We start from the raw sequence: 23,563 nt of genomic DNA on the forward strand, positions 1-23,563 counted from the left end.
GGTTCCTATCCACTCTGCATGGAAGAAACCCACTTAAGTATCTGAAGTATCTTTTGAAAATTATTTTGAAAATGAAAATCTCTTGGGTTTGTGGTAAGAAAGAAAGGAAATACCTGAGTTTAATGTGAACCGAAAATTGTAGTAATAGCTGCATTACATACTTGCTAACACTAGATGGGGTGTAAGGAAAGAGCGAAGAGGAAAGCCAGGGAACAGCAAAACCTTGGAGGTCCGAGCTACCTCAGGCACAGAAACTGAATTTAACTAAGCTGAGCACGGCTTCCTCCACGTTTTCAAAAGCCAAAACCGATCATAAATGGACAAGGACCCGTTTGCCCACCTTGTCCATCCCTCTGGCAGTGTGGATCTTCACAGCATGGATATTTTAACACGGACAACGCACCACTATTAGTCTCATTAACTACATTTTATTCATATATTGAAAGAGTACATACATGTGTCAGTAGCATAGATTGTATCAGCTCCTCTTTACTAAAAAAAGCTCAATGTATATACAGCCTTAAAATGCTCCCACTGTAGATAGCACATTGTATTAAATCTATGCTTATTTAAACTACTGTTCTTTACATAGTTGTATGTATTTTAGAATACATTAAAAATTACCAGGTGGCATGTTCTGTTATCCTTTCTCACTGTCCTGATGGTCTAATAGTTGCAATAAATTATGGATACGCATAGTTTATTTATTGTTCAAAACAATTTCCATTACAGAATATAGGCCATGGAGACAAAACCGTTGTTGCATTTGGAAAGGCAGAAAGTATTTTTGATGCTTAGTGATTTCTGTTGTTATGGCTGCATCCTACAGCTTTTCCTTGGGAGCAGGAAGACCAGAACAAGGCTCTTTTTGAGACCCTGCCTTTGTTTAATCCTGTGAAATGTACCGTCATCTTTTCTTCATCAACGGGTGCTTTTTGCCCTCCCTCTTAGCTGCTTTGACCTCCTGTGCACTAACTCAGCAGAACAGGTGGGCCGGCGTCTGACTCCAGGCTGCTCCTGAAGCTGGAAGGGATGCTGAGCTGGGCTTTCTGACCAACCAACACAGCTACTCAGCAGAAGCGGCAGCCTGCCCGCAGAATGCATTTCCCTCACTTTCTTCTTCTGGTCCCACGTGAATGAGCTAGACTCCTGTGGATCACTTTGTCCTCTTTATTAAGCCTGTCTCTGCAGAGACCATTTTAATGTAATTCAACTTGATAGCCAAGTCTCAAAATCTGCTTGGCTCTCGAAACAGTACAATCTCCTGGTATTTGACACACAAGCCCTTTTCCACCATCCTCTTCCTTCCCTTCAAGTAAAAAATGCCAAGATCCAATTTCTTTAAACTAGGTTTTAGCTCTGACTGATGCCCCCTGCTGAGTGAACGGTACTCACAGCGAGCCCTAAAAGAAAGTGCTGGTGCACTGAGAAATGCCTCTCCTCATCAGAATACCTGACTCACTCTAAACATGCACACTCGACAGAAAAGCAATAAAAAAATGCCTACCCTCAACACAGGTTAAAAAACTTCACTTGCCAGCCATACCCGCTTTAAAAAGTAAACTGGGAACATGATAAGAAATTGCATTCACTGGCAGACATATGAATCATCTCTTTGTTTTGTCGGATTTGTTAGCTTAATCCTAGGAGAGGTACTGCTAAAACCTACTGCAGAAGGTTGGCTTGCATCTACTGGTCTGATTGAACCACCGGGACTGACACTGCATTGGGATTCAGAGGGCAGTGCTCAATACTTCTGATGGCTGGATGGGCTAAGTTGCCAATGTAATTAAAAATAAAACCAGGATGAGCACCTCTATAGGAAAAAACCTAACACGTATTTTAAAACAGAATAAAATGAGTTATGTCTCTGACAGGCCAGTAAAAATTTTATTTCATAGCAGCGAGGCAAAAGTTGGGGAAGGCTGTGATATGCCAGGTCACTGGTAGGTTATGACTCCTCATGGCAGTCCTTGTGCGTAATCCTCTTCTGCAGCACTGTTCACATCTTGGATGTCGGAAAGCCTATGAGAACATCTCTATTTGTGATAATAGGCCATGTTTCACATGTCCAGGGCAAAAATGTGAAGCTCACTCAGCACAGAGATGGTGAGATAGCCCTGAGTATGAAGGAATAAAGGACAGTTTCCCTTGCTCCGCCTGCTTTACACAAAGCCTTCCTATTATCCAAGGCAGCAGTGCAGCAGCAAGACATGATAAAACAACCCAGTATGCTAAGTGGTATGAAAACTTAAAGAAACATATTGTGTAAGTGAACAAACAAGGGCTCTGATACACAGTTTTGTTGGGTAAGGATGGTGGAGAGCCCTTCCAGGAAAACGGTCCCTTGCTGTTATCCTGACAGAGGCTCTGCGTGCCAGGACTGCCCTATTTAGCATGACTGAATGCCTTAGTCTGTAGCCACCCAAAACACCAGTGCAGCACAGTCTGTTCACATCCTCCTGTTTGACCTTCAATGAATTGGCAACCTGGCAAAAGCCTGGAGCCACAGAGAGGAAATCCTTCGTGGAGGCAGGGTTAACTCTAGCCTGACACAGCTCCAGCTGCCTTCTTTTCAAAAGACTCAGTGATACCAAAGTCATATTTAGACCTCAGCCAGCAGGAAGATTCCCCAAATAGAGCTTGTCATGACCCAAACCTGAATTTATTGCTTGTGAGCTGTGCTGAGGGGAGAACACTGGAGAAGAAATCATCTCATTGCATACAGACGAGCTACAGCACGGAGTACATGAATGTAGATGTGTGTTTCAGGCTAAGCTTAAGCTGTGCCTTCTAGAATGAGAGATCACAACAGATTTACCTGTTAAAACACCCCAGAATCTACTGGAATCATCAGGACAAGTATGAATGAGGGCAAAATGGGGTGGATTTCTGGAATACCTATTAAAACAGAAAGTGGACAGAATTTGTAGTTGATTCATTCATGGCACCATGCAGACCTCTGTTATTTTCCATCTATGTTAACTTAAGATCTCACAGTCCAGAAGTGACGTACTCTTCTTTTCCTGGCTCCCCAGTTACTGTGGGCTGGGCTACTTGTTATGCACCATTTGTTGCTGAAATAGTGAATAATGGAAGAAAAATGGCAATAGATTTTGACTTGCCCTTTAATCTACAATGTATTAAAATGATGCCTCGGACTTACTATAAACCACAAAGACAGATTTTGAAGACAGACTTCAAGAAACCAAAATGAAGTGTATTCTGGAACGTTACTGTTTGCTTTTATAATTCATCAGCAACCAGGAAGAACTGGCTGTAGTCTTAAAATCATTACTAACATGTCAGTTTAAGAGTCAAGATCATTTCTATGCTTTGTATGGCTTACTCTTCACTTGCTTTATGAGATGTTCAATTCAAGGTAGTTTTCTAGGTAAAATTTAGATCATTCTCTTAGATGCCAACATTAATCCTAATGCACTGCACTCTCCTCTGAATGACTGCAGATTGCAAAGTGTCTTTGAAAAAGGATAAAACGGACATGTCTTGCAGCAACCAAGTAAATGCAATCCCTGATTAATATGCAAGTTTGAAAAGTTCAGAAAATGTCACCATACTCCATAGGTGCACCCTGGTTTTGGAAAGGTCTCTCTTTGTTTTGTTTGTGTATAAATGTCATTCTACATGAATTTCACTCCAGCAGCTTTTCATAAACTCAAGTCAATGACGATATGTTCAAATATTTGAGTGTTTCCTTTAAAACTAGAGGCAAAGAAAAAATCTCTTCGATCCGTTGACACAGCTGTGAAAGACCGTGGTGCTTGCACATAGATTTCTTTAAATAATCTGAAGATCTTCTTTTCACCATCCCACTGGTAAATCTGGGAGAAGGTGTAGTCACTTCCCAAGGCTAGGTAGTAATTGTTCTTGAAGGAGAAAGGCTGCAACGTCATGGCTCCTCGGGATGGAAGAGCCTGTATCTCCACAAACTGTTTGCTATTCCATTTCATAACTCTGGAGTCACCAATGAATCTCGTGAGCGTGATGTACAGGTTATCTTGCATCCTGAAACTCTTCACAGCCAAGACATCTTCCATGTTGGGGATTTCACTGTGTGGGACAAACTTTTTGGAAACTTTGTTCCACTGGAGTATAATGGGAACCTGGGAACGGCTAGAGAGGATTAAATGTGATTTCCCATCTATATCGAGAAACTCAGCATCGGTGTCCCTGAACCACTCGTGAAGGGACTGGTATGAGTAAAATCCTTTGTTATTCCACTTGTACACTGTTGACAAACCTGCTTTAGAGCTATCTGCTATGACAAAAAACATTTCACTGTCTATCTCAAAAAGCTCTATATCGTTTGGCTTGGAAATGCGAGATACTTCGATATCCTGGAATTTGACAAACTTTGTCCAGCTTTCGTCATACTTGTAAATGTGTGAGCCACCAAACAGCTGTGCCACCACCACAAAGACTTGGTCACCAACAAGAATGGCTTTACATCCCACTATGGACTGACCTATTGCCCAAAGAAAAAAAAAAGCACACATATTAGCACAGTAGAAAGCACCCTTTAAACCACAGACAGATTCCCAAATCACCCTTCCCCTTTTTTAAATCTGCACCATCTCATAATTTTGTCTTCTGCTACATGCCATCAGAGCTTCTTTTCATGTTTTTTTCTCCCCAATAACTGGAAAGATGACTTCAAATGTTGGAAATGTCACACCCCTCAAGGTGTGCAAGTATGATGCACCCTAAAATGCTCATTCCTTTTTATCCAGAATACTTTTTATTTCTCTGTTTGTTCAAACACATGCCCCCTAATATCCAAAACAATTATTTAAGCCAAATTTTATTATTCCAAAATAACAAGAATTGTTATCTCATGACTCAGCAGGAATCTGAAATTCTTTTATTCTTGGAATGTCTATCTTTCCAGCTTAACTAGAAGAATGAAATATAGTCTATTTTTCTTGCTCCAAGAGGGCCAGCGTCAGCTTTTTGCTACTGTAAATAGAAATATTGATGCATCTTCTGGATATATCACCTGACAGCAGGATGAAAAAGATAAATCTAACTCTGTTGTTTCTGTTAAGTATTCTTGAGATTACATTAAACTAGAAATATTTAGGAATATTGCAGTTGCCAGATTAGATCAGATGGGGTTATGGTCGGTTTTGAGAATGTCAAGTCACTGTACAAGAGCCACATCAAAAAGACGTCAAAAAGACTAGTTACGAAAGGTTTTGTTGGAAGAAGAGAAGAATTCCTCTCTGAAGTGCACAGTTTAAGTAGAACCGTAACTGCGCAGATTCCCCTATGTGTGCTTGGTCACAGTCACTACAGGAGACTCGCCCTGGCACCTCTGCTGGTCCCCTACCCATAGTTGTTGCACAGCCGGCCTGGGATGATCTACCGCCCTCCCAGTGCAGGAGGGGTGGGATTCATCTCAAGTACCATAAGGTATCTGCAGCGTAGACATGAATGCTCGAGCTGATCATGCAGGCTCTTTCTGGTCTAACTTAGTCAAAAAGCACCCTAGAAGAGATCTCACCTGGCCTGTAGATGTCTCCTTTTGCAGAGGACAGCAACGCCTATTCTCTGCACGTTGTCTGTAAAGGCAACCTTGACAACTAGCTCAGCTCCATAAGCCCATGTTCTAAAGGGCTACATTCAGATATCCAAATGCCAAGCATACAGTTAGTAATGAAACTCCCCATGGAGCACATAGCTGGCACCTGAGCTCTACAAAACACTCTTCAGGCTCCACAAGAGGCTCTTTACGTGCCTACGTCCCCTGGCAAAAGTCTCTCGCCCGCTTACATTTCAGAGTCCAGAGCTCAAGCTCAGGCCTTCCAGGAACACAGGATGGTTGTTCGAGAAATGAGTCTGGGCACGTACGCTGGGTGTGGAGCTACGACACAAGTCCCCAGCAGAAGTGTCTCCTAATCATGTCATTCACAGGAAGGTGAAATAAGTCTGGAAGACAGCTGTCTTTCAAAATGACCTGAAATCTCAACTTCATTTCCAGAGCTTTTCTAGAGCTCTGCTAGCTCTCTTCGGGCCATCGACTTCTCAATTTACATCCACTGGTACGTATTTCCCCCTAATCTACCAAAACACAATGAAACCTAATAAAGCAAAATTTTTCATTTCCAAAATCTCCTGATGGAGGGGAAGCATCTTGTAAACTTTCATTAGTGACACACAGCTGATCTGTGGAGGTAGGTGTTTGCTGCCTTTGTAGACTTCAGCACCAGATGAGGACGCAGCATACTCTTTGTTTCCCAAAATGCAAGGTAAAAAATAATCTATCATCACATGTAACAAGGAACAGGAGGGAAGGATGCTCCATGGATAAGTTTAGCTCCTGAATCTTCAGAACCAGTAGCTTGAAGTAGCTGGGAAATTGGGCAGCGTATAACAGCTCTAAAGGCTCTGTCCCTGCTGTCATGGTGTGACTGAGCACCGTAAGTGTCAGTTAGGGACAGAACGGTTGTTAGCATTAGAAAATCACCTGGCATCCACATGGGCTTTTTGTTTGATGAGTAATCTGGCCAGAATGCTAATTCAGCATGTTTGTAAATGGAAAGTAAACGTGAAAGCTTTACAGCACATCTCTTCAGGTAACAACCATGGTTAAAATATTTCTATGTCATCTTCAGCTGTGACACACGCTTTCCTGGCCAGCGCACCCTAGAAGCATCCTTCAGACCTATTTCCTTCTACATGCAGTAGAGTATTTTTATATTCTATTTTGCAGACACTTTGGCAAGAGTGAGGGCTCCTTCAACTTATACTTTAACTTGCAGTGTGATTCAGGCAGTGAGTGCAAAGCTGGGCCATGGTGTGACATTCACAGCAAGTGTTTGTACCTTCAGAACAATTTACAAGATCAGACAAAAAAAGCCTAGTTTGTGTGCTACAGTGAGGTTAAATGTGCATGTATTAACAAGATACACTACTCCATGAAGTCACTCATGTCCAAACATTACACGCTTCGATCTGCCAAATTCAACAGAGATTTGGGACAAAAACCATCAACTGGTCCCACCTACGAATCTCGTCCTTGTGAAATGCCAACAGTTCATCAATGACTGGAATCCCAGTGTTCATATACCTGTGATATTGTCATAACTCCTGAAATTCATTTCAATGTGATCCCACTCCAGCACCATGCAGTTCTCCATGCTGGGCTGTGCAATGGCTACAAACACATCATTCTTTGAGTTGAACGTATCCACTGAAACTGACTGGTAGGGCAAAATCTGGTGAACAACAAAATCTAGAAACATACATTTACAACAGTTAGGATACATCCTTGCTGGAAACACAGAGTCAGTGGTTGCTGATTATAACAATTTACACTGAAAAATGAGTGAAATACTCTGGATTTTGTACAACACTAGCACAGAAGTGTCAGCGCTCACATTAGGCATGCAGCAACAGGGGAAAGCATCTCCTGCTTTAGGCATCATAAACTGTCCTCTGGAAATACAGTTGCCAAGGAGATCAAATAGGTAAATAGTGGCAGAAATCAGATTTTCCAGCTAGGCTGGCTGGAATCAATGAAATCAGGATATCGAGAGAGAAGTCTCTTTCCCCACAGCTGGAAGTTGCTTTCCCGTCAAGTGAAATGGCCTTGCTAGAATTACTTTCAAGCTGAGAGACAGCAACTTCCAGCTGAAGTCCAATAACTTCTTAAGTCATGCAAATTTAATCACTAGCAATTTGTGTTATGCTAAACCAGGCAGAAAGTGAAATGATATCTGAAGTTTGCCTGGGGATAACCCCATTTCGGCTAGACCATAGACAAAATGGTGTAATCAAAAACTCAGTTAACATAACGTTTTATGGGGCATTGTAAAGTAGTTTAGGCATAAAATACAACCAACCTGCAAATTACTATCCAGTGGAAAACTTATTCTAGACACTAAGACTGAGGAGTTGGAGCAACCTGTAAAAACTAGGAGTGTAACTCCAAAATTCAAGATTTTTTCTCAAAAGCTAAGTGCCTTTGTAGATTTAACTCTAAAATTCACCCTGGGCTAAGTCAGCAGTCAGCACAGAGCCAACCTGGCACAAAGCAAGCAGACTTGGGTCTGAATGTGATCTTTGGCCTGACAGCTGGGCAAGGTCATTATTATCAGAAAAAGAAACTGCTATAGGAGAGCTGACAAAGAAAAACCAGCACTTGGGTCTAGAATGTGGCAGAAGGCCTGCGCTGAAGTGATGCATGGATATAGATATATAGAAAAAGCTTCACTAAGGCTTCACTAAGGGCAAATCGTGCCTGACAAATTTGGTGGCCTTCTATAACGGCGTTACAGCGTTGGTAGATAAGGAAAGAGCAACGGACACCGTCTACCTAGACTTGTGCAAAGCATTTGACACTGTCCCACATGACATCCTTATCTCTAAATTGAAGAGACATGGATTTGACGGATGGACCACTCAATGGATAAGGAATTGGCTGGATGGTTGCACTCAAAGAGTTGTGGTCAACGGCTCGATGTCCAAGTGGAGAGCAGTGATGAGTGGTGTTCCTCAGGGATCGGTATCGGGACCGGCACTATTTAACATCTTTGTCGGGGACATGGTCAGTGGGATTTAGCGCACCCTCAACAAGTTTGCCAACGACACCAAGCTGTGTGGTGCAGTTGACATGCTGGAGGGATGCCATCCAGAGGGACCTTGACAGGCTTGAGAGGTGGGCCCGTGCGAACCTCATGAAGTTCAACAAGGCCAAGTGCAAGGTCCTGCACATGGGTTGGGGCAATCCCAAGGACAAATACAGGCTGGGTGATGAGTGGATTGAGAGCAGCCCTGTGGAGAAGGACTTGGGGGTATTAGTGGATGAAAAACTGAATATGAGCCAGCAATGTGTGTTTGCAGCCCAGAAAGCCAATCGCATCCTGGGCTGCATCAAAAGAAGTGTGGCTAGCAGGTCGAGGGAGGTGATTCTGCCCCTCTACTCCACTCTGGTGAGATCCCACCTGGAGTACTGTCTTCAGCTTTGGGGCCCCCAGCCTAAGAAACACATGAACCTGCTCCAGTGGGTCCAGAGGAGGGCCACGAAGATGATCAGCGGGCTGGAGCACCTCCTCTATGAGGACAGGCTGAGAGAATTGAGTTTGTTTAGCTTGGAGAAGAGAAGGCTCCAGGGAGACCTTGTTGTGGCCTTCCAGTACTTAAAGGGGGCCTACAGGAAAGATGGGGAGGGACTCTTTATCAGGGAGTGTAGTGATAGGACAAGGGGTAACGGTTTTAAACTGAAAGAGGGTAGATTTAGATTAGATATTAGGAAGAAATTCTTTACTGTGAGGGTGGTGAGACACTGGAACAGGTTGCCCAGAGAAGTTGTGGACACCCCCTCCCTGGAAGTGTTCAAGGCCAGGTTGTATCGGGCTTTGAGCAACCTGATCTGGTGGAACATGTCCCTAACCACAGCAGAGGGGTTGGACTAGATGATCTTTAAAGGTCCCTTCCAACCCAAACCATTATATGATTCTATGAAATGCATCTTCGGCTACCATGGCATTTCTCTGCACAACCACTCACCGCTCTGTTTCAAGCTCCATTTGCTACATGCCTTCACCACGCACTCCTACGTTGGAAGGGCCTGAGCATCCAGGGATTTTGGTGAAATGGTAATTAAGTCCTCACTCAAGCCCCTCATTTTGGTGCATTATGAAATAATTGTTTTTAAATGAAGAACTCTCTGTCTCTGCATGCTTGAAAGCCTTGCCCTTGAGGAGTTACACTTCTGGAGAATAAAGATAGATGACTACCATTAAACAAACAGAGCAGATTCTACAGCTGCAAAAGAAATGACAGTCTCCATTCTTCGAGGGACTATTATAAATAGAGTTTGGGCTTGATTCATAAATGCTGGTAGAAAAACAAGAAAGTTATCTTCATTCTCACTGGGAAAATAAAAGAACTGGAGAAAATTGACACCAAAGTATGCAGAAAGTAAAAGTAAGTGATAAATCATGAAAGGTAGCTAAGGATGGAACAATGGCAGATACAGTCACAGAAAATCAAAATGTTTTTAAAATCTTGAGAAAAAACAAAAAAACGAATGCTGAAAAAGACATCTCTTGAAATTTGAACAGTTGTGAAACACTTTGAGGGAATCTGTGAATTAAAACAAACCAGTCTGTGTTAAAACCCACTGCTCATTCAGAAATGATTCAGTGTTAACACAGCTATTTTTACTTGTACCTGTCATTGGGCTCTTTGTGTCACTGGATGAGTGAAAATGGGTAACAAAATCAGTCATAATCAGTAAAAAGCAATAAACGTTGTTTTTAGCACCAGTTGGTAATACCAGACTCTAATGTGGAACAGGGTTACACAGTAAAGAGATGCTGCCACATTAGACTTGACAAAAATTTAGGTCTTGGGGGCTTGATTTAGTTTTACAGGCAGGTCCACATGCCTTGCTTTAATGCTAGAAAGAGCTCGTAAAGTAAATACGGGGCGGGGGGGGCCATGTTTCCCAACATTTTTGTCTTTTAAGCTGGATCAGCCTGCACGGGAGAGGGAAGAGGACATGGCCCTCGCTTCCCCCCTGTGCCGCTGTCTGCACGGGCTGTCACTCTCTCCCCCTCGCCCCGACGCACAGTTTTACTCTCCCTGTCTCTAGACACGTGGTTTTAACACTGCTTTCTGCCAGCTGAGGGCTTGGGTGGTCCCCCCATCCTCCAGCCGCCCACTCCGCCTCTGCTCCCTCTGCTGTTGAACTGGCATGAGCCATCACGGATGAGGGACCCAACATTTTTGTTGTTGGGCTGATTTCCCTTCCGGCAGTCCCTGCTCTGGCTGATCCCAGCACACAGGAGCACCGATGCTGGCAGAGCAGAGGGGGAGCGTGTGGGGAACGCTGGAGGACACTAAAGAGAAAGGGGAGCAATGATCTGTTTGGGCAGCAGCTCCTAAACTGCATCCTGCGACTCAGTCCCCCTCTCCTCACGTCCCTTCTTCCTTGTGGTGGAGACTTCTACTCCAGGTGAGGCTACCCAGGACCTGGGGGTGCTATCGGGGAGCATTAGCCATCCCTTCCCGTCTCCCACCACGGCGCCACAGGTGATCTCCAGCACAGGAGCGAGTACAGAGCAGGTAACTCTTAATTTGCAAACTACCTTCCTTCCAGCCAGTGGAGAAAGAGAGGACCACCTCCAGAAGACAGTCCCAGCCAGGTAAAGAAAGGGGAAACCAAGCTTCCAAAGCTCGGTGAGATGATCCCTGCCTGCAGGTCTGGGCAAAGCAGGTCCCAGGCATACACACAGCCTGTTTCCAGTGACTATAGGAGCATGAGGCCCGTTTTCCAGTCTCCTGAAAGTAAGTAAGTTACACGTTCCCCTGCTGTGCTTACAGCCACAGCACAGCCCCCTCGCACACTGTTGCGGGAGAAAGACAAGAAACGAAGTGAAATGCCTTAACCTGCTTCCATGATGCCAGCCGTGAGAAATGGAAAAGAGAGATGCTATCACAAAAAGAGTTAAAAGTGCGGATCACCGACACTGTGAATTGCTTTCTCTGTGAAGAAGCAATAGGACCATTTTGTTCTTTGGCTTTTTTTTTTTTTTTAATTTGGCAGCACCTCTTTCCATCTCTCTTTCTGTTACCACTGTAGCAGTTCAGCTGATGCAGTGAACTGATGGAGCTGCCGAGATGCATGTTTTACCAAGCAAATTGCTTTGTTACCACATCCTACATCCAGTCACGCTTGACACACAGTACCAGAGATCAGAAATGATGGAAAGTCTCATCACGCCTGGCAAAGGAGGAAAATACGATACTAAAGACTAACATGAATGAAAGAGCTTTGCAGAGCACTGCCCATCACCGAGTGGGAAAGATTACACCTACAGGGTGTGTTGCTTTACTTCAGAATATGGTACAAGCCTGAGCCTGTGACTAACCAGTCCTCAAGGAATGAATACGGGCATATTTACGCTCCCTTTGGATCTGGGGGAGGCAATGGCAGAGAAGGAAAAAGCAGCTGTGGCCTGATGCCGCAGACCACCAAGGCCACTGGAGGGTTACAGCTCGAGCAAGGTAACTTCCAGTTCAGTGCAGGGGATATGATGCTGTCTCAGAGGTGACACATTCCCGAAGATTTGCATTTGTGCTCTACTTATCTCTGTTTTCTCTCTTACGGGTCATTTCTGCATGCAGTCTGTCCCTGTCGGACACTTTGTAAGGATGCCAGCGCTCCATGTCTGCTGCACCCTCCACCTTCACTACGCACTGGAGCTCTGGGAAGCCTGCTGCTGCCTACTCCCAGGCCAGAGGGGTTGGTTAGGCACACAGCCTTCCCTCACAGCAGCCAGAGAAGGACTGGTTTGAAAACATCCTTTATTATCTGAAGAGTGTATTAAAGCTATACGCTGTGCTGCAAAAGCACTTCTCTGATGGCATTTGAACAAATATTCAGCTGGGCAATCCTTGCACCACCTAACGCCTTAGCTCCCCAGCAAACTCTACAGCATGTGAAATTAGATTTATGCTTGGTGTAATTTCGCTTACAGCAGACAAAGGGACTAACATTAAGGGTGAATTTTGCCTGTAGCAACTTTATTGTTAGGTTTCTAGGTACAACGAGATGACAGAGGGCAGGTAGGTCAGTATAGGTCTGAGGACCAGGTAGATAAGGCTTGTTCTCGCACACTGTTAGGGCTGCGCAATTGCTTAAACCAGATTGAAATGAAATAAAGCCTGCTTTTACTTCGTACTTTTGCATCTTGGTGATTTGGCAGACACAGGAACGTAACTTTGGTACCGTTCTAAGCTACGTTGCTGTCCTGTTTTTGACATCCTTCTATGTAGCAGATAATCGCGCTTTACCTCTGCTGCTCTTCTGACATATTTTTGAATTCTGAGATCATTCTCTTTGCCTTTACATACTGCCCTTGGATTACCTTTCATACCTTGTCCTGAAACTTTATTTTACATTACTAGTAATCAACTTTTCTATTGTCTTTTAATGATGATGACTGCCTTGATGACAGATAAGAGCTCGAATGCCTCTAATATTACTGTATAGAAAAAAGGCAGAGTGCTGACATCATATACATGAAAGATGAAAACCGATACTTGCAGCTGATAATTCTCAGTTATATGATGTGACTACATTTAAAGACAGGTAACTGTGGCTGTTCGGTTATAAAATATAAGCATAACCACATGCAAGTTTCTCTTCACTTCCTTCAGCATGCTTTACATTACCTAAAATAAAAATCAAGATCCTAAACAAGACAGTAGTCGGAATATTATAGGACATTTTTCTCCAACTTAATGGAGTTCCATGAAGAACTGCTGGCAGTATTGCCACCACATTTGATGCTATTAAATTGTGGCCTATTGAATAAAGATAACAGATACAGCCACATTATTTGAACTTCTTTTCATTGCTTTCTGTGAAATACAGTGATTTTGGGAAGCTCATCTGCCATAACTGTATGGTCTTATTCCAGATAATAGAAAGCATTCTGTGATGAAAATTAAGTCACAAAGTGAGTCATAATCAAGTCTTTTGGAATATGAATAGTCAGAGCTCTTCTCCCATTATCACTTAATCCAAATAAAAACTCACTACTTACTTTGGCTTCGAAATGTAATTTTTCTATTTTATGCTTGCTCTAGTACTGGAAGTGCTTTGTATGTAACCCTTTCCTCCCCCCAGGTCATGCTCACAGAAGCGACAGGGTAAAGTCTAAACTTCTGATATTTAACTATTTGTAGTGTGCTTAGAAATATACATTCTGAATACCTGTAGTGGTGCATTCATAATCAAAACTTGTCACATCATTTAACTTCTTATCCTGATATTCTGCTGGACCAATACACAGGACATCAGAAACAGTGGAATTTGTCATCTTTAACCACAAAAACAACCACTTGGCTTTGCAGTCACACTCAAATTTATTTCCCCTTAAATCTCTAAAAAAACACACAGAAATAAACATATTTGAAAAGGTTGATAGCAATATGAATACTACAGAACTGTTATCACCTTAACATGCTGAATTTAAAAATACCTGAGTATTACTGAGAACAGTAATGCTTCTTAAGTTTTATTTGGACTCGCTTACTATGGACTCTCCTTCACTGAGTGTTGTCCTTGAAAAACAGTTTTAATCTAGGAAATATGCCCACGTATAATCTTCACGTGTGAAGTCAGTCATGCTTATAAGTTTTCATAGGATCAGGACTATAACGTAATAAATCCTGACAGTGTGGTTGTCTGCTGCAAGCCTCCATCCCACCATCTACCACTGACACAGACAAATCCCATTCCTTCACTAAACTACTCCAGTACCGCTGGGTGACAGAGTGGCCTTGCTGGTACATCTGTATTTTAATGTAACACAGAAATGGTGAGGCTTGTATTTTTTAGAGTTGCTGCTGATGTGGAGTCAATTTAACCTCCTCCTCCTAATGGATGTGCAATTTCAACACTGTACCTGTTCTTCAATCCCTTGGCAATTTTTGTGGCTTACAATTATGCTTTGCTATTTGGGAGAGCCAGGCCAAAAATAGGGGAAGCTGACTAGCAGCTCAGTTATACAAGAAAACACTGACAGTAAGTCAGCAATGTGCTACAACTGCACAAAAACAAGAAAAAAAGCATTTTTTTTTTTAATGAATGCCTTTTACTAAAATAATCTCAGGGAATACATGCAACAATAACAGGAAAAAATGTTCAGAGAAATTGTAGTTTTAAAAGTCATTGTCTCCCTTTCCCTAAAAAGCAATTTATATGAAACATCAGAAAGAAGTACAATAATGCAAGCTGTGTACAGCATCACAAGAAGCAACAGTGATTTGAGAAATAGCAGTTATTTTAAAGGAGTCTACCAAGTAAACAATTTTAAAATGAGAAAAGCTAGAACAACAAAAGGCACATTTCTTTTCTGTGCAGATATCAGATACAGCACCACACAAACCCAGAACATAAAGCTCAGAGTAACAGAGTGACAGAAGCAGGCAGTCAATAGAAAGATTCTCATTACTTACAGTTCAATTAAAGAATCTAAATCACTGAAGACATCCCTTGGCAGAGCTTTGAGATGGTTATTGGCCAAAGAACTAGAAAAGAAAGTTAGCGCTTAGTATCATTGCTATCTCTTGTCTGGCTGACCCTTACTAAGTCTGAGCTCACTTACAGGTTGTTAATTATCTGGTACCGTCCAGCCACTGGCATTGTTAATAGTTACGAGGAACAGGCATATATTAATTATTCTCATTCAGGAATGGAGATTGCTTGAAGCTCACGTAAAAGTAAAATATATAAAGCTTTTTTATTGCTCAGGTATAAATGTAACGCACAGAGCAATCACTGAGCATACTGAAAAGAAACAGGGATGTTAATCACGAGTAGGTAGTGTCACAGTGGTGCCGGTACAGCATCCACAGGTCACAGCCGCACCCCAGCACGAGCTGCGAGTGTGCGCGGGCAGCCGAACGTGCCGCAGTGCTGTCCGAGCAGGAATTTTTTAAAGGCCATTTTTTAATTTGTGGAAGGCATGTCGACAGCGGGAGGAAGCTGACGCACGGAGCGGAAGGGAGGTTTTTTATGTGGCAGGAAAACCCCCAGAAGAGTTTTGTTCAAGCACAAATTACTCTACCAAGTATTAAATAACTTACAGGTGAGTCAGGTCTCGAAGGCCACGAAATGCATTTCTTGAAATGGTTTCAATTTTGTTTCCTTCAATGAATCTAGGCAAAAAAAATAAATATTTTAAAAGACTTTAATTAGGAGTATTATTAGCATCACCAGTGCTTTAACCTATGTTCTCCAAATTCAGCAGGTTCCTGGGTCGCCCCTTCAGACTTAAAGGCGGGGAAGTCTCGGTGGAGCTGCTCACATTCCCTTTTTCCCTTTCCTTTGGTGGACCATGAGGAACGATGCAGGTACCGGGCACGTGACACAGTATCCAGCAGAAGAGGAACAAAATGAACAAAGCAAAAAACATTATTCCTCTATTGGTTAATCCTCTCGGGGTGTGTTATGTGAGGCAAGAGACTTGTGTAGGAGAGGCCTCCGAGATGGACTTTAGAAGCTAAAGTCCTACCTTCCTCTCACAAATCGCCTGCATTTTAAAACCACGAGGTAGCACAGCAGCGCCAGGGCTGCCCAGGCTGCAGACGGACGCTCCGACACGGAGCTCCTGTGGCTGCACACACAGTGCCATCTCCACACCCACAGAGCCGTGACGTGAACTGCAGCTACATACTGGTAGACATCTGAAGTCTGCATAAACGGCAAGACCGCTGCCTTGTTTTTCTTGCTGCCACAGTTCAGCTCTCTCCAGCCGGGACTCCACCTCTGCAGGGTGCCCGGCTGCACACAAGTCACGGCCCCGTGCACTGGGGAAATAATGACAGGCACGTATCAATTCCAGGAGCATGCTGCTCCTCCTGACTGCACGTCAGCATTTAAAGAAAGAGCTGATATTTGAGCATCTTGACCCCCGAGCACTTGAGGACGCATCCCTAAATACACCATCAGCTCTGCAAAGCGATTGCAGCCAGGTGGCCATCAAGATATTGCATGGTACAGCTGTACCTGGATGAAGACAACTGCATGCTGACTTTATAAAAGGTTTTATGAGATAAAAGTGTCTCCCTTCCTCCTATGCATCCTTATTTGCCTTCCGGGGAAACAGAGGAAAAAATGCTATGAGCCAAGGTCTCTTCTCGAGAGAGTCAAGATGGGGATGCAGGAGATGACAAGTGCTCTTGGTTCTGCAGTTTAGACATAGCCAAAATCCTTCATGAAGTGACCATGACCCTGACTACAGGCAAAGGGTGCGGATGAGAAACTGTTGTGTCTGCGTGGGGGATGTCAGAAGACGGTCAGCCGTACTCCGTTACAAGGCTGCCGGGGACACGAATTCAATCTGCAGAGCAGAGAGCTGAACTGCCTCCTGACACCCTCACCAGCACCTGGCATCGCCGCACAGCACCAGCTCACTGGTCTGTGCAAAAAAACACGGCTTCACTGAACACACTGCAGTGAGATGATGGAGATTTGGGCTGGGACTCAGTAATTTGCTGGATTCCCGAGTTACCAAACCTGGCCTGAAAGGGATGCTACCCTGGGAACGCCACTCTGATCACCAGCAAAGCCCCTGTCTTTATCAGACCTGTCTTATACAGACTCTGTACATGAAGCCAGTTAGTTTAAGGGTGCATTGAATGCCACTATCAGTGCTGCAAGTGCAGCACGACACAGCTGGAGAGAGAGAAAGAGATATATACAGGTATCTGCTGTGGGTGCTCCCTAGCTGCTCTTCATCCGGAGACTTTGCTTTGTACATAAAGAAACTTGTCATTCTTTGTCAGTGAGGTTTTCTTATTCTCCGTAAGGTCTGATCACTGGTAACCGAGAGACATGAGTTATTGAAGCTGTAATGGTGTTACTGGCTGCATGGCCAAAAACAACTCCAGAGAAAGGCCACTCACACCCTGTTCCCAAATGGCGGAGGTGTGATTTGCTGGGAAGAGGAAGAGCTCTGTGGACTCGGCAGGGAGGGTTACCAAAACCATTAACCGAGACCACTTGTTCAGCTGCTGCTAAAGGAAATTGAAACTGTAAGGCTTTAACAGTCTTCACTCTGCTCCCTGGTTTGCAGCTGGCAACCAGGGACAGAGGTTTTCCCTTTGACCAGCTGAGGAGGGGCAGGATTTTTTTCTTTTGGACAGGGCGTCTGGCTGCAGTTACCAATGCAACCGCTACGACTGCATATGCTGCTGGGACAAGCTCCATGTTAGACTCATCAGCACTTGAAAGCAAGTCATTAATGAAACAACACACAAATGTTTTTCTTCCTTTTTGCAAACATTCTGCAAATTACTTTTTTTTCTGTAGACATATGGAAAAGAGAATGATTAGATAACTTGCTATCGCTGAAAATTCCAGGTGTAGCTGAATTGTGGATTTCAGCTTATACCATTTACCATTATCCTCTGTTTCTTTGTCTGCAAGTTCCATTGTTGGCTGCTCCGCACAGAGCAGACTATTAGTCCTGAGTATATCCCACCTTAATACCTACTTGCCTGCAAGACCTTAGCAAGAGTCAGTTTTGTGAGCATTGGTCTTCCTTTAGAAAAAGACAGAAATGTTTTCCACAGCTATCTTTCAGCACGGGAAGGTGGGTGGAAAGATGAATTTTTTTCAGATCATATTCAGAGTTTCAAACATACCAGCTCATGTCCAGTAACACAGAGAAATGGCAGTCCTTTGGAGTATGAAGTGAGGACAACCTGGTACCAGGGCTAATACTTTTTTTAAAAGAAAAAAAGGTGACCTAAAAAAAAAAAAAAGATCGGGAAATGAAGGTAATGTAAAAATCAACGAAGAAGTGAACTAAGTAAAGGAAAGTTAAATAAATTTAAATAATAATATAGATAATTACAATAATTGATATTATATGAAATATATTTATATATTTATAATTATATTTGTAATATAAAGATAAATGCCACAGGCATTAAGTGGGATATTGGAACAAAGATGAAGTTGGAGAGGAAAGTTTAGGGGAAAAGAAGCAGTCTGGTAATCAGGGTTGTTCTGGGCAGTACACAGATACTCTGCACCTCCTCTTCAGGCTGCCAGCAGGCCAGGAGAGCCTTCCCCACCTCTTTCCTGAGGTTCAAAACCCTTCGACAATGATGGCACTGTTCTGGAAAGCCAGGACAAGCTCTTGCTCAGCAATGCTTTTTCGGTGTACTGTAATTGCACAGAGCCATCTTCCATTCACGGCGTATTTTAAAAATCCACTGCAACCTCTGAAAAATGGTGAGCCATCGTAAAGGACATTTGCACAGGAGTGGAACGTAAATCCTTCATCTCCCCTGCTCCTGGGAATCACAGTAAAGACTACGATTTCACGGCAGGAGTCTTGGCAACAGATCAAAACATCTTGATATATAAAGGACAGGGGAAGACATAAAATACCAAACTTACAGGTATTCTAGATGGAAGAGACCAGCAAAGGCATCATCTCGTATAACAGTGAAGGAGTTGGAGTTCAGCAAGCTGAAAATGGAGAGCAGGCATTAGGAAAGCACATTAAAACTTGACACACTGGATTATGCCTGTTGTGTTTATTGCCCATGACCAAACTAATCTTACTGACTCGAGCCCATATTGCCCCACCAATGCAGCATACATAAAATACTGTGCAATGGTCTATTAGAAAAAAAAAAAATCAAAGTCATAATGTGATGCTAGTTAACGTCCACTGCTCCCCAGGAAAAACGTTCGCGCTGCCACTCACCTTGGTTAAATGCAACCTGGCCCTCGACCCTCTAGTCCCCTGAGCCGGACAAGCCGTCCTTAGAGGGTAGGTCTGCTGAGTGTGGACCCCAGTTGCCCATCACCCCTCCAGCCACGCCAAAAATTTTCAAGAGACCATCTCAGCAGCACACCTGAGCTCCCAGAAAGGGGGGAGCCCTTTTGTACAAGCACTAGCTCTCATTTGTGCAGTCTCGGTGGATCAGCGCTCCCTCGTTCTGCACTCCTGGGGGGATGCTCCAAGCCTGACCTGCAAACGGGCTACGGCCCATGGCATGGGAGAACACACGGTTCACGTGGCCAGTTCATCAGCTGGAAATGCAGATGTCCTGCTATCCTTGCAAAGCAAAACCCTGTGTCCACGGGCAGCAAGGAAGAGCGGCGGTGCTGCCTGCTCCAGGCACTGCCTTGCCCTCCCACGTGAACTTCAGGAACAAAACGTGTTAGAGCTGCCCTGGAGCAGTTGTCATCTGAGCCAGGACAAGGCAGTCAGGGAGAAGGATGCTACGGAAAGGCTTTGCCAGCAAAGTTCCTTCTTTGCTGTATCAAAGCACAACGATCTCCAGTGTTGATGTTCAAAGGCACAGGGAGCAATCTCCTTTTAAGAAAACAGCAAAACTTTTAATTCAGTCCAAAAAATCAAACGCTACTCAAAAGAAATCATTTTGGGAAAATCTCAGAATTTTCTGCTACAAATGAATATATCTGCACTGATCGCTTTATTAGAGGAACTTATTAATCCTTTTTGTATGGTTTTAGGCATTTTACTAAAATTAATTTGGAAGACTAATGAACATGAAATGCAAACTTTCCCTGTCATCCTCGGTTATTATGCTAATACCAGACAAATGCTCCTTAAATTATCCCAAAGAAATCTGACAAAGATGCAGACCGCCATCAAAAATAAATCCTTGCGTTACTGCTTTACCATGGCTACTGCCACAGAAGACATAGTCCTGAGGTACCCAAGTGCTCAGTTACGCATGTATCTCTTTTGTCATTTAATCATTCTTTCTTCTCATGTTTGAAGGGCAAACTCACAAATTACACTAACCAACACAATTTGTCAGGGCCCAAGGTGGTGGTGGTGGTGACGACAAACCCCTCTTGCTCCCACGTCTGATCTGCCGCATAAAGTGATATGGGCAGCTTCTGACTTTCTCAACAACTGACCTCTGCCCCACCACCCCATACACCCCAACATCTCCTCCTGGAAATCTACTACAACTAATGAAAAGGGATAACCGTCATCTGCTCTTCCTCCCTCTTCCCAGTACCACAATCCAAAACCAACCAGATTCCCCTGATCTCTAATTTTCCACCCACAGTTTCTCTCAACCCATCCTTGGATTCATCCCTTTCCTTCCCAGCTGGCACGAGTCTGCTGTTTGCCCCCGTTCACAGGTGGGCAAAGTCCCCCTGCCCTCTGCCCAGGGCTCTGTGCTGGCCCCCAAGTGCCACAAAAACTTGGGTTTGGGACCGGTGCCATGCTAAAGAAGGCGAAAGTCTCCACCCCTTGCTTTGCCCACTTCTCCCCAGCATTTTCCATGGGGTGTTGCCACCCCCAAATAGCGAGACAGGCCTTTGAGAATGAGGTGGGGGTGCCTGAGGAGAGGAGGCTGGCCATCACGCTACCAGATACCTTTAGGGACTACCTATTGCTAAGACCAATTTTAACGTCTAGCTCTGTGGCAAGCGCTTAGCCTGGGTTTCTGGCGTGCCTCGCATCTTTCTGCCAAATTTTTCTTTGCAGCGTGTCTTTGCTTTGGGGGTAACCTGGTCCTTACGGGGGGAGACGTGGAGGGTCTGCTTGGTATCAGGCGTTACAGGCAGGCTGCACTGGGCTAGGCAGGGCACAGGCAGCGGCACAGCTTCTCTACAGGCTACCTGAGGAACAAGTATCCGGGCTCCCCAGGGGAGTTGTACGGCACCCCGTATCTCTATACCTTCCCTGCTACTGCCTCCCAGGACAGCTAAATTAAAGCAAGTTTGGGTAAGCTACCAGAGCTGCAGCCACACACCTGACTGCAACATGGGCACGACCAACCGGCTTGCCCGAGGTCAGGAAGGAGGGAGGGCTGCAGAGTGCCGGGAGCTGCAGCACTGTCCCTTGGGACAGAGGACCATCCCGCCTGTAGGTCCCTCAGGTCAGAAAGCATCCGAGGGGCCACTCTCCAAGTCGGACGCCGAAGCACAGAGTCATGCTGCAGACAACACCAGCGCTTCACACACAGAGGCTTTCCTCCGAGGTGTGTCCCGGTTGCCTCTGCTCGCCCCCCCCCGTCGCGCCCGCAACGTCCCAAAGCCAACGCGAGACTCCCAGACACAAAGTGAGCAGGAGCGAGAGCCACCACATGACGCTGGGGGAAAACTCAGCCCTAAACTTATTAAGGCTGAAATTAAAAACAAAAAAAAAAAGGGGAACTTAGGTCATCAGAAAACATTTTGTCCTCCTTCAGCAACTAAATGCACGTTTTATGAAGTGGCTTATGAGCGGAAAATGCATCCCTCCGTTATGAAACGGCAGCTACATCAGCAGAGTTGCACGAGCTGGGGATTTACCCGTTACCTCCCTTTCTACAGGGGCACCCGTAACTCTATTTAGGAGGAACGGGGGCAAAGTGCTAACTGGCCGTTGTCTTTTTCAGTGCCATACTTACAGCAGCTGCAGGGAGGGCAGGTGGGAAAACATCCTGTCCTTGACTTCGGAGAAGGTCCCGTTTACCAGGCTCCTGGAAAGAAAAGAAAAGGAAAAAAAAAAAAGGCAGCCACCCGTCAAGCGGGACCGCCCCCGCGTCCCCCTTTCCTTCCCCCTGCCCCAGCACCGCGGATCCCCCGCCAACTCACAGGGACCCCAGGCCGGCGGGCAGGCTGCGCGGCGGCCCCGCCGCCCCGACGCACAGCGCCGACTCCCGCCAGCAGCTGCAGGGCGGCCCGCAGCGCGGCGGCTTCCGCGGGGCGGCGGGAGGCGGCGGCAGGAAGAGCAGCGCGGTGGCGGTGCAGAGAGCTAAGAGCCGCAGCGGGCCCGCCATTACCGGCGCCGTTAACCGCCGGTCGCTGCCCGTCGCCTCCCGCGCCTTGACATCAGAGCGGCGCCGCCCCGGGGCCGGGCCGGGACCGGGGCGGGGGCGGGCGGGAGGGGGGTCCCGCCGGCGGCAGGGCGGGTGGTGTGAGGGGCGGTGCGATTCCGGGGGGTCACCGCCGCCCTCTGCCTCCCGGCGGGGCTTTGCCCCGCCGGGAGGCAGAGGGCGGCGGTGACCCCCCCGCCTCTCCTAACTCCCGAGCGATGCGAGCCCCGAAACTATTTATTTTCTTGGACGTTCTTGCAGAATCGTCAAAAAAAAATTGGGGGGGGTGTGGGGTGTGGGGTGTCAGAAGACTCACTTGGCTTCAGGACGACTGTTCACGCAGGGGTTGAAAAGGGTACTTTAAAAACAAAATGGCGCGACTTCTCAGGGCGACCTCTGCTAGCGGTGGGGTGCTGTCGCTGGGGTGGGTTGTTGTCCCTCCTAGCTGGGCTGAATTCTGTTGGGAAGATCTCATTCCCTGCCAGTCTTTATAGTGTGAAATTGTATGAACTTTGTTAAGAGAGAGGGAGAGAGAGAGTTTACATTGTATACTGCACAGTCATGCTTACTGAACGACCCCAGCTCATTGCAAGGAAGAGGATGACAGCCCCCCCCCCCCCCCGAAGAAAAACGAATACCCCTTGGACTACGGAGATAACACCAGCATCCCTGCCCCTCTAACACCTCTGTGAAATCCTCCCATCATCTAGCATCAAAGTAAATGTAGCAAGACCAACTCCAGGGACGTCTAGATCAAGAAAGAAGCAGACGGATGATGAGGCCATAGAATTATCGTGGCTTTGCAGTAGTCTGTGTGTGTTAAGGAGTGATTGATCAAATCATGTTGTATCTCAATGCTTGAAAGGTATCAGAACCGTGTGTAAAACCACATTCAGGGTGCCCCAATTTGAATGGGACACCTCATGCACGTGAATAAAAGAATTACTCTTGTAACTCTGTTCTTTGTGTCTGAGCCTCTCTCCTCGGTCGGCACACGCCAGTTGTGAAATTTTCATGACAACTTCCATGGCTGCAACTTGTGTCTGCTGCCTCTCACCACTGACTGCACAGCTCCAGCATAGCCTCCCGTTAGGTAGTTGAAGACAGCAGTGAGACTCCTCTTCTTCGTGCTGAGCAGACCCAGGTCTCATCGTCTCCACCCATACATAATGCCTCCGGCAGGCGAAAATTCAGAAAGCATGAGCAAAACCTG

The 23,563-nt window shown here is 45.3% G+C and overlaps 1 protein-coding gene across 1 annotated transcript; it reads right to left on the minus strand.

Moving 5' to 3' along the window:
- Window positions 1–408: 408 nt before the first annotated feature.
- LGI2 (leucine rich repeat LGI family member 2) lies at window positions 409–22,314 on the minus strand. The gene is made up of 8 exons (XM_050896437.1): window positions 22,130–22,314; window positions 21,943–22,014; window positions 18,953–19,024; window positions 15,628–15,699; window positions 14,998–15,069; window positions 13,751–13,920; window positions 7,091–7,255; window positions 409–4,486 (listed from the first exon to the last, which is right to left on the minus strand). The coding sequence occupies exons 1-8, from the start codon at window positions 22,312–22,314 to the stop codon at window positions 3,669–3,671; spliced, it is 1,626 nt and encodes a 541-aa protein (XP_050752394.1). The 3' UTR covers window positions 409–3,668.
- Between the last annotated feature and the right edge of the window lie 1,249 nt (window positions 22,315–23,563).

The sequence above is a fragment of the Gymnogyps californianus genome, chromosome 4, assembly GCF_018139145.2.
Source record: "Gymnogyps californianus isolate 813 chromosome 4, ASM1813914v2, whole genome shotgun sequence".
NCBI lineage: Eukaryota > Metazoa > Chordata > Aves > Accipitriformes > Cathartidae > Gymnogyps > Gymnogyps californianus.

Bases quoted from the DNA above. Each gene is read 5' to 3' on its own strand.
- LGI2 (XM_050896437.1), bottom strand. From the start codon at position 22,314: ATGGCGGGCCCGCTGCGGCTCTTAGCTCTCTGCACCGCCACCGCGCTG. The intron at 15,700-18,952 runs GTAAGTTTGGTA...TTTTTTGCCTAG, and splicing joins CTCTTCCATCTAGAATACCT to ATTCATTGAAGGAAACAAAA. The intron at 7,256-13,750 runs GTATTCAGAATG...GTATGTTTCTAG, and splicing joins TTATGAATGCACCACTACAG to ATTTTGTTGTTCACCAGATT.